Raw genomic sequence first — 13,144 nt, forward strand, 5'->3', positions numbered from 1 at the left:
AACAATAACAATAATCATCTACCTAAAAAAATTCTGCTAAAGGTATTCTAGTCATTTTAGTTTTTTTCCTTGTGCTATTACAACATCATTCCATTCAACCAAACACAAGAATACTATTTACAGTTCTATTCCATTTCATTCTATCAAACAATTGAATTACTATTATGCTTCTATTTCATTACACCTCTATTCCATTACGGCGAACCAAACGTGCCCTAAGTTATGGTGAATCTCATATCCAAGTGGTAGGACAAATATTCATCTTTTAAGTGTTTTCTAATCAGCAATAAGAATGGTCATGTCAAATTCATCATCTTATAATGATCTCAACCCTCCGATTTTATCAATCTTTTCGATAATTCCATCAAATCTATTTTTACATTAAGTAATCAAATTCAATCCATAATCCTATAACGAATCTACAATTGAGTTCTACATAAATGACATCATAAAAGTGAATGCTTCAAAATTTTATTTGTCTCTCCCTTAAATGAAAGGAATGAAAATAATCCCAAAAAAAACTCTACTCAGATACTAATATGAGACCATCCAACCACCAAAACAAATGACTCTATACTAGAGGCTCGTGTTTCTCGGATCTTTTGTGTTCTAGTTTCTCAACTTCTCTATGACTCGTTTTCATTGTTTTGTTTTCTAGTAACTGCACATTTGTTGTTTTCAGTTTCGCAATGTTGTTTCCGCCGCCACCGAAGCAAGTATCTAGAAAAGGGCTCAATAGTTCAAGGTGATTTGCTCACTTTGTTTGCTAGCAGCTTTTATCCCTAAGTGATAAAATCATTCACGATGTGGCTTGAGTCTGCTTTTGTTCTCTTTTAAGTGATGGATGCTTGAATCAAATGTAATTTACTTCTTTTTTATATATGATTTAATTTATACAAGTATTTAGTTATAATTTTTACTAAATTTTCTAATATTTCTGAAATATTTTATATTATTTTTTAGTGATGATATAATATTAATAATATCCTTTGAGAAAAACAAATGGCTCTATATACCTTCTTGGTGTGAAGCAACTCTAAAAATTTGTGTAATGTAACCAAAATAAATAAAAACTAGAGAAGGAATCCAATCTAATCCAAGCAATACAAAGGGCACCATCAAAACAAACAAGCAGAGAAATAGGAAGAAAGAATCATCATATCATCATCATCATCATCATCTATTCGGTTCAGAGACAAAACTAACAGAGAGGATCAATTGAAGAGAGAGAGTGAAAGGCGAAGACAAGGGTATAAGTAAGGTCGGGACTTTTGTTTTCAATCTTGTCTTGGGGTGTGAGCTCTTTACCATTACTCACTTGCATCTACAGTGCGTGCAAATATGGAACTTCACAACGTAACATGCACGTAAAAAAAACCACACTGCTGCTAAATCTTTTATCATCTACCACAAGCCAAAAAAAAGTTGACGCCAGCAAAACAAATGGGAGAGTGAAATAGACGCTCATCAAGGAGAGGATGAGACAGGAAACAATGGGGAGGTTTTTATTGGGAAACTAAAATCCCAAATCTGAACGCATTGATAAAAAAGCCTGAGGTGTTTTTTTTCTGAAACTCATATAAAACAAAACCAAAAAATAAATCACCTCTATCTATCGATCCTTCCCCAAGGATTTTCCATTTTTCATTTTTCTTTCTCCCACTTACCTGTCTCTTTCTTTCATCCCCCTTTTTTCTGTTCTTAGAAAAAAGAAAATGCAGAGCTTCAAAGCTGCAGCACCTCATACTACCCCAGACATGTTTTGCCACTCTTCTTTTTTTCTTAGGTATATTTACTTGCCCTTCACCTTAAGCCATCGTTTTGGTATACAAGTCTCAATGGTTACACTTTTGTTTATGCATGTAAAAGAGAAAACAAAGACTTTTTCTCTAACTCTTTTCGGTGTCTCCGTTTTTTGTTTGTGTTTTGAGTTGAAAAACAGGGGGGACGACGATTTTAATCCCGCTAATGCTTTTCATCACGATGATTCTGTTGACTTAAGCTCAAGTATTCTCTTTTTATCTAAAAATGCATGCTTTTATATATATATATATATTCTTTACTGCTCTTTGCTACTTTAAGCTTTTCTAACAACCTTTTTCTGTTTATAAAATTTTCTTGTAGGCTCCATTTTTAGTTTAAAATCCAGTAATGTTGATGTTGTAGGCAATAGCTTGCACTATGACGCCTTCAACACGGTACTCAAACCAATCTTTCTCTTTGTACATGTTTTTGTATGGTGCTGATGTTGTATGCAAATGTTTTTGCTTTGCTGCAGGGAATCAGGGCAGCAGAGATAGTTTCAAGTGGGACGGGGTGTTTGGATACAGGGCAGTTCATGTATCAGAAAGGGACAACGTTGGGGAATGGGCATATTGAAAACTGGGGTGACTCTGGCCTTGCTGATAATAGCCAACAGACTGACACTTCTACTGATGTTGACACTGATGATAAAAACCAGGTTTTGTCTCTCTGTTTCTTCAATGTTCAAGTGCTAAAGATCATGTTTTGTTCTAAAAGTTTTGCTAAAGGTGTAGTAGTAGAAACTCATGGTACTTCTTGATAACTAGGAATTAATGGGGATAATTATTAGTTCATACTTGGTAATGGACTTGCAGCTTCAACATGGAGCTATTATAACCGTGGATCAGTCCAAGTTAAAAACTGGTGATCAAAAGGTTGTAACATTATTTAAGTTGTGGTGGGGTTTAGTTTCAATTTTCGAAAGCTAACTGAGTGGCCTTTTTGCTTACAGACACTTCGGCGGCTGGCTCAAAATCGAGAAGCTGCAAGGAAGAGTAGATTGAGAAAGAAAGTAACGTGTTTATTGCTGGTTATAATTTTTTTTCCCTTTTTAGCTCTTTGTTTCTCTGTGGTGGATAAATGGGATTTTAGGGGTCTGAGTAATTAGGCCTTCAATTGTGAAGTATGGAATTTAGGTACATGTTCACTTTATAGTGAATCAGCCTTTTGAGTGTTAAGGACTAGTCATTATAGTGGTCATTGGTCAGTATGGAAGAATCGACAAATTGAGGTTGTATCCATGTATGGGAAAGGTAGGATGCATGGCATTGGGTTTTAGCATGATGGATATGTCATCTGTTGCCCCTAAATGGAATGTTGCTGACAATAGTTGTTCAAGGTATTGGAATAAAACTTGAGTGACCTTTTAGGTGTAGTTGATTTACCTTTTCCTTAAAGTGTTTAATTCCACGCCTCAAATAAAATATGGAAGTGGTACACCCCACTGTCTTAAGTCTTCAGGTGAATATTAAACCAGATGCATCTGGTTGGATCGTTTATAGATTTTTGTTTTTGGATAGGCATACGTCCAGCAGCTTGAGAGCAGTCGACTTAGGCTTACACGACTAGAGCAAGAGCTTCAAAAAGCACGACAGCAGGTATGCGGAGTAGTTCATTTTATTATGTTTTTATTGATCCAACCCCATAGGTCAAAATGTATTTTAATTAGTGTATAAACCAAAGCTATCTTTGTGTCTAATTACCTTCATGTTTGAATGCAGGGTATTTTTATTGCGTCTGGACTTTCCGGTGGCCACGGCCTTTCTGTTAGTGGAAATGGTGAGGAAGTTTTTGACACTGTTTTGGGTGTCTGTTCATGGTGTTTAACTAGTTTCTTCTTTTTTCGTTCTTTCCTCTATAAGCTATCCCGTAAGAGTTTTAGTTCATGGTAACTGCAAACGCACAAGCCACCAATGGCAGTACCAGTTGTATGTGGTAGTGCTTTTCAACGCTTTAAACTATTGATCTCAAGCATTGCTTATCATCTGCATGCTCATTTATTCAGTGGTGAAGTTAATCATGTTGCATGGAGGACCATATTCCCTGCATTTTAGTAAATTATGTAGTAGATTGTAGTATCGTGCAGTATAATGGGACCATTAGAGATAAAGGCAATAGCCTATAAAACATATTGTAGAGATGATTTCCTCACATGGTTCAATGGTTTTACTTCCAGCAGCCTTGGCCTTTGACATGGACTATGCTCACTGGCTCAATGAGCATCAACGGCTGATTAATGACCTAAGATCAGGTCTTAATTCTCATCTAGGAGACAGTGAATTGCGCATTCTTGTTGAGAGTGTGATGGCACATTATGATGAGGTTTTCAAGCTAAAAAGCATTGGTGTAAAGGCAGATGCATTTCATATGCTTTCTGGCATGTGGAAAACACCTGCAGAGAGGTGTTTTATGTGGTTGGGCGGATTCCGTTCCTCCGAACTTCTCAAGGTGTTTTACTCTTTCGACATTTTTCTCATTCTATTATCTTTCTTTTGAAGTATCCGTTTTGTTTGACAGCTCTTTGATTTTGATACTTTAGATACTTGGAAAGCACCTTGAGCCTTTGACAGACCAACAATTAATGGGCATATGTAATCTGCAGCAATCCTCCCAACAAGCTGAAGATGCCTTATCACAAGGAATGGAAGCTTTGCAACAAGCTCTAGTAGACACTCTTTCATCTGCATGTTTGGGTCCTACTGCCTGCGGGAATGTTGCAGATTACATGAGCCAGATGGCTATTGCAATGAGCAAGCTTGCTACTTTGGAGAACTTCCTTCACCAGGCTGACCTATTGAGACACCAAACTCTGCAGCAAATGCATCGGATTTTAACCACTCGCCAAGCAGCCCGAGCCCTGCTAGTTTTTAGTGATTACAACTCACGCCTTCGGGCACTTAGCTCTTTATGGTTAGCCCGACCTAGAAACTAATGATAATTCTTTCATTCCATGAAGCTTTTGCTGATTTCATTAATGCTCTTTGCACATATTGATGCGGTTCTGCCATATATTGCACCTTCTTTCACAACCCATTGAAGGTGATGGGATGGCCATGTAGAAACATGATGGTTATGCTATGATTGTAATTTCATTTACTAAACTGAGAAAATTTTCCAATATTGGCCTATAGAGCTGGCATTATTTTAAATAGCGCTGTATGTTAAGTAGAACATTTTAATGCTTGAAAGTATTTAACAACATATTATTATTAACATTTAGATCTTTGAAAGTAACCGACAAAGCTTAAGATGTATATTCTCCTGTCTGGTTCATGATTGTTTGGTTGTGGGCCGTGTGTTTTTTCTCTTGCTCATTCTTGAAGGCCTCCGCCATCTTCTGGAATTGTTGATGTGGGGGATGAACACTCCAGTACCAGTTCTATTGCTATTATCATTTCTCCATAGATTTGAAAGCCAAGTTGGAGCTGAGTTCGTCTTCTCGCCGGCACACCAACTGAAATAACTTGCATGTCTTAAGCGACATAGATTAGCAGCCCCCCTGGCTGGTGGGGAGTTGTTAGTTTCAGTTTGTTGATAATCGTCGTCGTCTTCAGCTGTTAAAAGTAGAATCTGCCTTCTAATTTCAGCATAGAAACCATCGTCTTCATAGTCCATGTCCATGTCCATGGGAAAAAGAGAAGTTTGGAGTAAGGTGGAAATTAAGGCTTGAAGAGCAAGTGGCGTGGTTGGAGAATTTATAGGAGAATCTGGAGAAGAAGTAACATTGTTTAGGGTCAATGTCTCAGGTCCAAAGAAACCTTGATGACTTTAAGTGTCTCCAAATGGATCTTTGAATGTCCCACTTTTTGTATGTTAGTTCATGTTTGTCTCTTAATTGCATTTATTTAATACAAACCCCTTCGAGAACTGGTTTGTGAACCCAAGTGGATTAGAAAGAATGATTCAGGCCTTGTATTTACACTCCACTTTCAAAACCATTGAATCATGACTAAGAAAATGATTTGAGTTCATGGAATCTGATCAAGGATTTTTTTAAAAAAATTTAAATAAATTTAAAATTTTACCTAAATAGCGAAAAATTTATGATTCAATATGGGTCCCCAGTACAAAATTTCTCACCTTTAATCTCAAAACTTGATAATTTCATCATCCGAAACAGTTGATAAGGCCATGTTTTCTCTCCTCTTGCCATGCCATGATAATTTATGTTTTCTCTTTTGTGATAATTTAATTTATTGTACTAAATAATTTTAATTAAATGAATTTATATTTTAAAAAGAAAATCGTCTGAATTAAGAGGAAAACAATAATTAAGGGTATCAAATAACAACTTGTTGACTTGACTGCTATGACGGATACCGTATCAGTCGAGTGGTTAAACCATAAAAATATGAATATTTGCCTATTTGGTACGTAAAGTTGATCAACCAACCCCCCTTTGAAATATTTTTTGGGATTCTCTGGTTTCTTCATTTCCCATGACCATGAGCTAGGAGCCATTTTTTCAGCCCAATCCCTTTTACAACAATAGGATTGCTTGTTTATGAACAAAAATAAATAAATAAAAACGCCTCCAATAAAGTGGTCTGGCCTAGCTTGACATGGTGACCTGATCGATTGACTGAAGTCCTTGGACTGCAAAATAACGGACATCAACATCTGGGTCCTCACTCAGCTCTACCAAGCATGGACGTATCGTCTTCTCCACCACCTATTGCAACAATTCATTACATAATTATGAAGAAGGCAGAGCCGAAAGCAATCGAAATAAAAAATTGGAATACTTACAGACTGATCAACTACTGAAATCAGAGACTGCAAAACCTTCGCAACATTAAACTTAATATTGGGAACCCTGCAGAGAGTAAACAGTTAAAGACATCACTAATTGGGGAATACTATATACATAATACACCTTCATTATCAATTTTTTGCTAACCAACCTGTCTTTTGATGCATTGACAACAACTGGCAACAGTTTAGAACATGTTATTTCTGAGCCCAAAACAGGACCAAGGAGAGAAATAGCACGAAGAAGGGTCATCCGATGAAGATAGTGTGAATCATTAGCTATCTCTAGTACCTGTGCAGATAACACCCCCAACTTTCACATTAAACAAAACTGTCAAACCCAATGAGAAAAGATGCAGATTAGGAGGGCGGCTTTCACGAAACCATTCTGCATAAAATTTTATTTTTTGGCCATAAGGATGCTAATAAAACAGACCAGAGACTGAAGGACTAGGACAGACATCAGTTCAAATTTCAGATTACACTTCTTATTTGCTTTCGGTAGTAAAAATAAGCACGACTCTTCTGCTTTTACTTCTTGCTTTTTAGGTGAAGAAGATCAATTGTCAATATTATTGGACAGACCTGTGGAATAATATGCTGCATCGCCCAATCTGGGCCAAATTCTTCAGCAAGACGCTTTAAATTGTTAGCAGCTGCATCTCGAATAGAGTAAACCTGTAATAATTACAATGCACAATAGTGCTTAAGATAGAAATCATACCATTGTTTGGAATCAGGGTATAATAATTAACAACCCAATGAGAAAAGCATTCACATATTAAATAGAGTTCTCAGTTTGTATGTTACTCCCTCCTAGCTGCCCTTAAATATGCTCCTCTTCCAATTTACCATAAAACTTGAAATGCTGGTTATATAACCACTTTCTTGGAAATTGTGCATTTTCAAACTAAACAAAACTTAGAAAGGAAAGAATATTTCATGAGAAAGTCAACAATATATTCAATTATTTGAAATTTTCCTTTCCTGTCTTAAAGCCATCAAAAGTAATATAACTAGAGAATCTCGTCCTGGATCTTTATTCAATGCATAGTTGCCCAAAACTATAAGTCTACTCATAAAAGAAATATTAGATATACAGGAAGGTTCTAAGGAAATAACTAGAAAATGTGAAAAACTATAAGAGAAAGATAAAGAGTACAGAAATATGGCAACATGCAAAGAAAACATTTTTTGGCAACGACTAATAACATGCGTTCCATGCAAGATGGGAGAAAGACACAAACCTTATCCTGCAACCATTGCATGCAAAGGCCACCAAGTTTATCATCAAAAAACCCAACCCCTAACTGATTTGCCAATAATGGTATATACTCAATTATTGCAAGTCGAACCCTCCAATGCCTATCCTCAGCGAGCTCAACAATGGCTGGTAGTAAGGATTGGGACAATAGATCAATCCCAATAACCTGCCAGTAAGAGTTAATTTAGAAAACCTGAAAGCTGCTTGAGAGAATGCAGTTACTTTCAATCATAAAGGTTACACCTAGGATGCACTAAAAGCATGTACACTAGTAAATAGAGAGTTGTATTAAAACTTGAATCTATTCATTATTAGTAACCACTCCTGAGAACCTGCTGCCATTCAGCTTCAACTGGTTTATATGGTTAATAAAAGTTGAAATTTCAAGCAAAAAGCAAAGCAATTGAGGCAGCAAAACATAAGCAGATCAGCACAGACAGAAAACAGCACTGAAGCTTTAAGTTGCAGCTAACCTGATTCACTTGATCAAGTTTGCTGATTATGTTGAGCCGCACATCAGGGAATTCATCCTTCAAAAGGGAGAGAAATATTGGAAGAAGCTGCTCGATTGTTGCATCCTGCAAGGACCATGAAATGGAGTTCAATAAACCCATAAAAGCAATTTAATCCAGAATCTTGATGCATCCAGCACAACATTGAGAAATCTGTTAAGACAACCACAAGTGAAGAATACAAATAAAAAGACATTATATCCAAACTCACTTGCTAGGAGAAATTTACATTGGTAAAATCAATCATTTCTAGCTTGTATTTACTAGTCATAAATTACCAGCAAAAAAAAACCTTACTTTCTATGATACTTCCTTATCGAGGAATTACTCTATAATACATTATCAGCGTTAAAAAACCTTAATTTCTATGATACTTCCTTATTGAGGAATTACTCTATAATACATTACCAGCATAAAAAACCCTTACGTTCTATGATACTTCCTCATCAAGGAATTACTCTATGCTCTTACCTTCCCAAGGACAGGAGCCATTCCCATCACAACTGAAGCCAAAGCAGCGCGGACATGCTGGGAAGAATCCAATGACAGTTCCTGTAAAAGGTATTTGCAAATTGCAATGCATTGAAATGAGAAGATGGCCAATATATTTAACATAACATGAAACACAGAGCGCTTATTCTCCAATAAGATATTTTCATAGAGGATCGGAAGCTTCTTATTATAACTGTATGTACCTTAACACATGGAAGAATGTGTTGGATTGCAAGTTCTGGACTCAAAATTTGACAAAATTTAGTTACTTTTCCTGCAGCTGCAATGCGAACTTCAGCCTCATTATCACGAAGTAACCGCACATATGCAGGAAGCAAATCAGTCCTGAAAACACAATCGACATGTATAAGAAGTCACCAAGAAAACTCCACCTTAGGTTAGCAGGACTGATAACGGTACAGGGGCAAAATTCCATCTATATGACATAGTATATTTTATTAGCGGCTATGCAATAAATAAATACCTAATAGGCTCTGGTCCCACAGCTTCACAAAGTTCATATAATTGATTTGCAACCATATAACGCACACGCCAAGATTTGTCCTGTTAGTTACAAGAAATAGAGCAAATATAAGAGCACGTAGAATCCACAAAACTGTTTGACACTAAAGATTCCTAAAATCATCACAGAATCTTTTATATGCAAAAGAAAACTCAGGAAACTCAATAGCATTTGCACCCCCATACCCTTCTGGTCGCTTAAAAGAGTTTATTAGATCATGAAAATAGATCAAAACAGAAGTATAACTACACCATAAATATTGCCATGCAACAGAATAAAGTCTTCTGGTCACTTCTTGAGGACTGACTTCCAAAAGTCAACCTCCATATCATGTAACCACATCTTCATGCACTTTTAATATGATACCCAATAGATCATACAGCATTAAAAGAATTATTAAATTATTAGTAGAAGATTATATAAGACATGGCACACAAGATTATATAAAAAGAAAAGGACAATAAAATTTGTAAAACTCACACAAAATTAAATTTAAATGAGACAAATAGTGAAATTCACATTAAGTGTCTACACATATACCTGGGAGAAAGTAACAATTACAGGGAGAATGCGTGCAGCACAATCCTGGGGCTCTAACAACTTTCCAAGAGCAGCACATCCCTCAACAGCCAATAATCGAACTGTATCTTGATCTGATACACAAATTTATAGAAGTTTCTTGTGTGAACTCATGAAAAATAAATGTAAGATACATAAAAACTAAATGAATAAATATACCAGTTCAGCTACTAATGCTTTTACTATAACCATTAAAAAAACACTAATAATATCAGTTTTATCAGGAATCTATCATTGCAACACTCCAGCATGATAAATCTATGATTCTGATGCTAGACCCTGCCTGCAAAGCTATCAGGTTTCCTCCCCTATGTCCATATCCCACAAATCGCTTGCAGGTTGAAGCAGTCTTGGGAGGATGATTAACCTTTTATTTGTTGCTAAGTTTACATCCATCAATATTCTACATGGCACACTTATTATAATTTGATGCAAAGAAAAAAAAAGCCCTCCATCAACATTCGATAACAAGTCAAGCAAGACTGCTAGCCTATTACCAAGTAATTAACAAACTAGTCAAGTACATTCAATATGGAAAACAAAAATCAATTTTGTTTTTGAGCAAGATGGCCTAGAGAATACTTGACAAAACCTCAGTAAGGAAACGAAGTCAATTACTAAAAACCAGGCGGCAGTAGAGGAAGCACAGAACCAGAATCCACGTGTGGAAAGATAAATAATGTAAGCTAAAAACTACAGAGATTTTCCTCAACCAAGCATGTCTAAACCATTCAAATTACCATCTTGTGTAAGATCCTCAAACATTTGCATGATGTCAGCCTTCAAGTGAGCAGATTCAACTGTTCCAGCAAATTTCCACAGATTTGACGCAGCAGACCTTCTTACCATGGGCATGTCATCTTGACATAGTTGACCGTATATCGACCGTAATTCTGTTTTCAACGTCTCAGGGGCACTTGGATAAGCAATGTGAAACAGCCCACAGGCTGAAACTCGAGCTGTAAACCATTCTCCAGCAGCCAGCCTCTGAAAATTTAAAATTTGGAACCATAAAGGATGGCAGCCAAGAGTAGTTTGCATAGAAAATAGAATGGTGCCAAACTAGAATGGCTCAAAGAAATACACATAATCCGCGTAGGATTTGATTACAGGTAATGTCTATGTGGGAGTAACTCCAGTCCATCAAATGAGTCTGTTTTCTAATTTTCTTTTTCACTATTATCCACTATGGCCATATTAGCTGCAGATGGGTCTCCGGTGATATTATTAAGTGCTAAATATTACGTATTAACAGTTAAGTGATTTTATGTTTTAAGCATGTTTGGTTATGTAAGCGAACTATAACTGGAAACGATATTTTAAAGCGACAATGTAAAAGTTTTCAGTATGGAAGGGCCAGCTTTTTATTTTGAGGGAGAATGCATTTAGATAGAACCATTTTGAAAACTTTTAATAATAAAACAAGCTACCTTTACTATTATTTAAATTCCACTCTTTTATTGTTTTCATTGTCCTTCACATAAAAAATGTTTCACAACTAGTTGAAAGTTGAAAGAGTTTCAAAATTCATTGTCTCCAGTTACCATAGCTTGCTTAACTAAATCAGAAACTCAATTTCAAACCTACACCGAACAGTTTCTTGGCACACAGCTTAAGCAACAAAAAAGCTTTTTTTTCTCAATGTAAATTAAGCACTTAATAATCCTTATTGAGAGTTTTATAGTAAACAGAAACTAAACCTCACTAAACAGTAGGAAAATACAGCAATGAAATAAATAACACCAAATCAAGATATGAAAAGTCTAACCTTAACTAAAGGAGTAAACCACTCAATCAAATCATTCTCCCTCATCTGAGATCCAATTTTGCATAATGACTCAACAGCTTTGTCCCTTACACAGGTTTCCTCAACAGTGCAAAGGGTTTCCAAAGGCGTCAGCAAAACATGGGCATGCTCAACACCCCCGACATAGGGAATAAACACTCCCAGCTCCTCAGCCATTGCAAGAAGCACCTCATCGTCATCATCATTGTTTTCACTGAGAAATGGAATTAATTCCGACCTGGTTCGCTCTTCCCCGAGAGCACGTGCAATTGTCGAAAGCCTACGGATCGAGTTTAAACGAAGTTGGATATCGTCATTTTTTAGCTCATCTATCAGGACAGCTATTGGATATAGTGGTGCTTCAACCGTAGACATCGTGTTCCAATGCCTGGCAGCTTCAACTGACTAGCTTAAATCTGAAAAAGCTCACAGTAGACCATTTCAAATAAAAATTAAATCTTTTGTCCTTAAATCTCATGATTCAATAATACTTACAAGTAATTAAAACAGATAAAATTTGATGAACAGATCAGTCCCAGACAAAAATAAATAATTCAAATCCACAAAGTTTCAAAGAAATTTTGGATGTAGAAAGAAAAAATGGAAATGGAACTATAAATTTGGAAAATGAAAATGGCAGGCACTGTAAGATCGGAAGGTGACATAACTCCAAATTAGTAACTAAATAATCAATATATCCTTTTTTTTTTGTTAAAAAAGAGAGCTGAAAATGTCAGAGAAGAGCGATAAAAATGAGAAATGGGAAGTGGGGAGTGAGTAATCTTACCGATCTCGACGCCTTCCCGCCGGCTGTCTCTCTCTCTCAAAACAAGAAAAGAAATATTTTCGATTTTCGTCTCCACTTAACTTGATGGTTTTAGTGGGTATATTAGGATTCATAAAATTTCCGTACTTTTTTGGGCTAATTAATCACTAGGTCCTGAACTTGCTTTCTTTACAAAAACGTCTACAGCCGAACAAAAGAGGAATATGGCCCAATGGTTCCTTTAGAAGCTTCACAAAATAATTTGCCTCTTTATTCTTCCTGATTTGAAATTTAATTTTTTTATTTTTATTTTTAGAAATTCAATTATTCTATTTTTTATATTGAAGTTTAATTATTGGTATCATTAAATCATTTTATTAAATTTATTGATATAATTTTTAAAATAAAAGAAATATTCACTTGAAAAATAACATCGTAATGGACTCAAAGTTAACAAAAAGTTTTAACGTTATTAACAATTGAACTCGTTTATTTAAATTTTACTGGAAAAGGGACTAAATTCCTTAAAATAAAAATAGAAGATTTAAATTTTAAATGCATAAAAATATAAGGATTTAGAGCATATTTTAATCAAATATTAACTACAATTATTTTTATGTAAAAGAATTTTTTTGTAAAAGTCAAAAGAGAAATTACTTCAATTACT

General features: G+C 35.6%; 2 protein-coding genes across 11 annotated transcripts; one reads left to right on the top strand and one right to left on the bottom strand.

Moving 5' to 3' along the window:
• The first annotated feature begins 1,580 nt into the window (after window positions 1–1,580).
• LOC107918827 (transcription factor TGA2.3) lies at window positions 1,581–5,682 on the top strand. 9 transcript variants are annotated; one of them, XM_041110259.1, is made up of 10 exons: window positions 1,581–1,786; window positions 1,943–2,007; window positions 2,125–2,198; window positions 2,279–2,461; window positions 2,571–2,678; window positions 2,756–2,833; window positions 3,324–3,401; window positions 3,525–3,582; window positions 3,983–4,251; window positions 4,343–5,682. In XM_041110259.1, the coding sequence occupies exons 1-10, from the start codon at window positions 1,716–1,718 to the stop codon at window positions 4,733–4,735; spliced, it is 1,377 nt and encodes a 458-aa protein (XP_040966193.1). In that variant the 5' UTR covers window positions 1,581–1,715; the 3' UTR covers window positions 4,736–5,682. The 9 variants fall into 9 exon arrangements, with proteins under 9 accessions (XP_040966193.1, XP_040966195.1, XP_040966192.1 ...); XM_041110261.1 differs by having other exon boundaries at window positions 1,582–1,786; window positions 2,756–2,815; XM_041110258.1 differs by having other exon boundaries at window positions 1,583–1,786; window positions 3,980–4,251.
• Window positions 5,683–6,139: 457 nt separating this feature from the next.
• Window positions 6,140–12,656, bottom strand: LOC107920389 (serine/threonine-protein phosphatase 2A 65 kDa regulatory subunit A beta isoform). Of its 2 annotated transcripts, none has more exons than XM_016850091.2 (13): window positions 12,499–12,656; window positions 11,694–12,127; window positions 10,666–10,912; window positions 9,887–9,999; window positions 9,308–9,387; window positions 9,027–9,168; window positions 8,803–8,883; window positions 8,293–8,397; window positions 7,803–7,985; window positions 7,141–7,233; window positions 6,708–6,847; window positions 6,553–6,619; window positions 6,140–6,475 (listed from the first exon to the last, which is right to left on the bottom strand). In XM_016850091.2, exons 2-13 carry the CDS (start codon window positions 12,084–12,086, stop codon window positions 6,356–6,358), a joined length of 1,764 nt encoding a protein of 587 aa, XP_016705580.2. In that variant the 5' UTR covers window positions 12,087–12,127; window positions 12,499–12,656; the 3' UTR covers window positions 6,140–6,355. The 2 variants fall into 2 exon arrangements, with proteins under 2 accessions (XP_016705580.2, XP_040966201.1); XM_041110267.1 differs by lacking the exon at window positions 12,499–12,656 and adding an exon at window positions 12,207–12,359.
• Window positions 12,657–13,144: the final 488 nt, after the last annotated feature.

The sequence above is a fragment of the Gossypium hirsutum genome, chromosome D13 (genome assembly GCF_007990345.1).
Source record: "Gossypium hirsutum isolate 1008001.06 chromosome D13, Gossypium_hirsutum_v2.1, whole genome shotgun sequence".
Taxonomy (NCBI): Eukaryota; Viridiplantae; Streptophyta; class Magnoliopsida; order Malvales; family Malvaceae; genus Gossypium; species Gossypium hirsutum.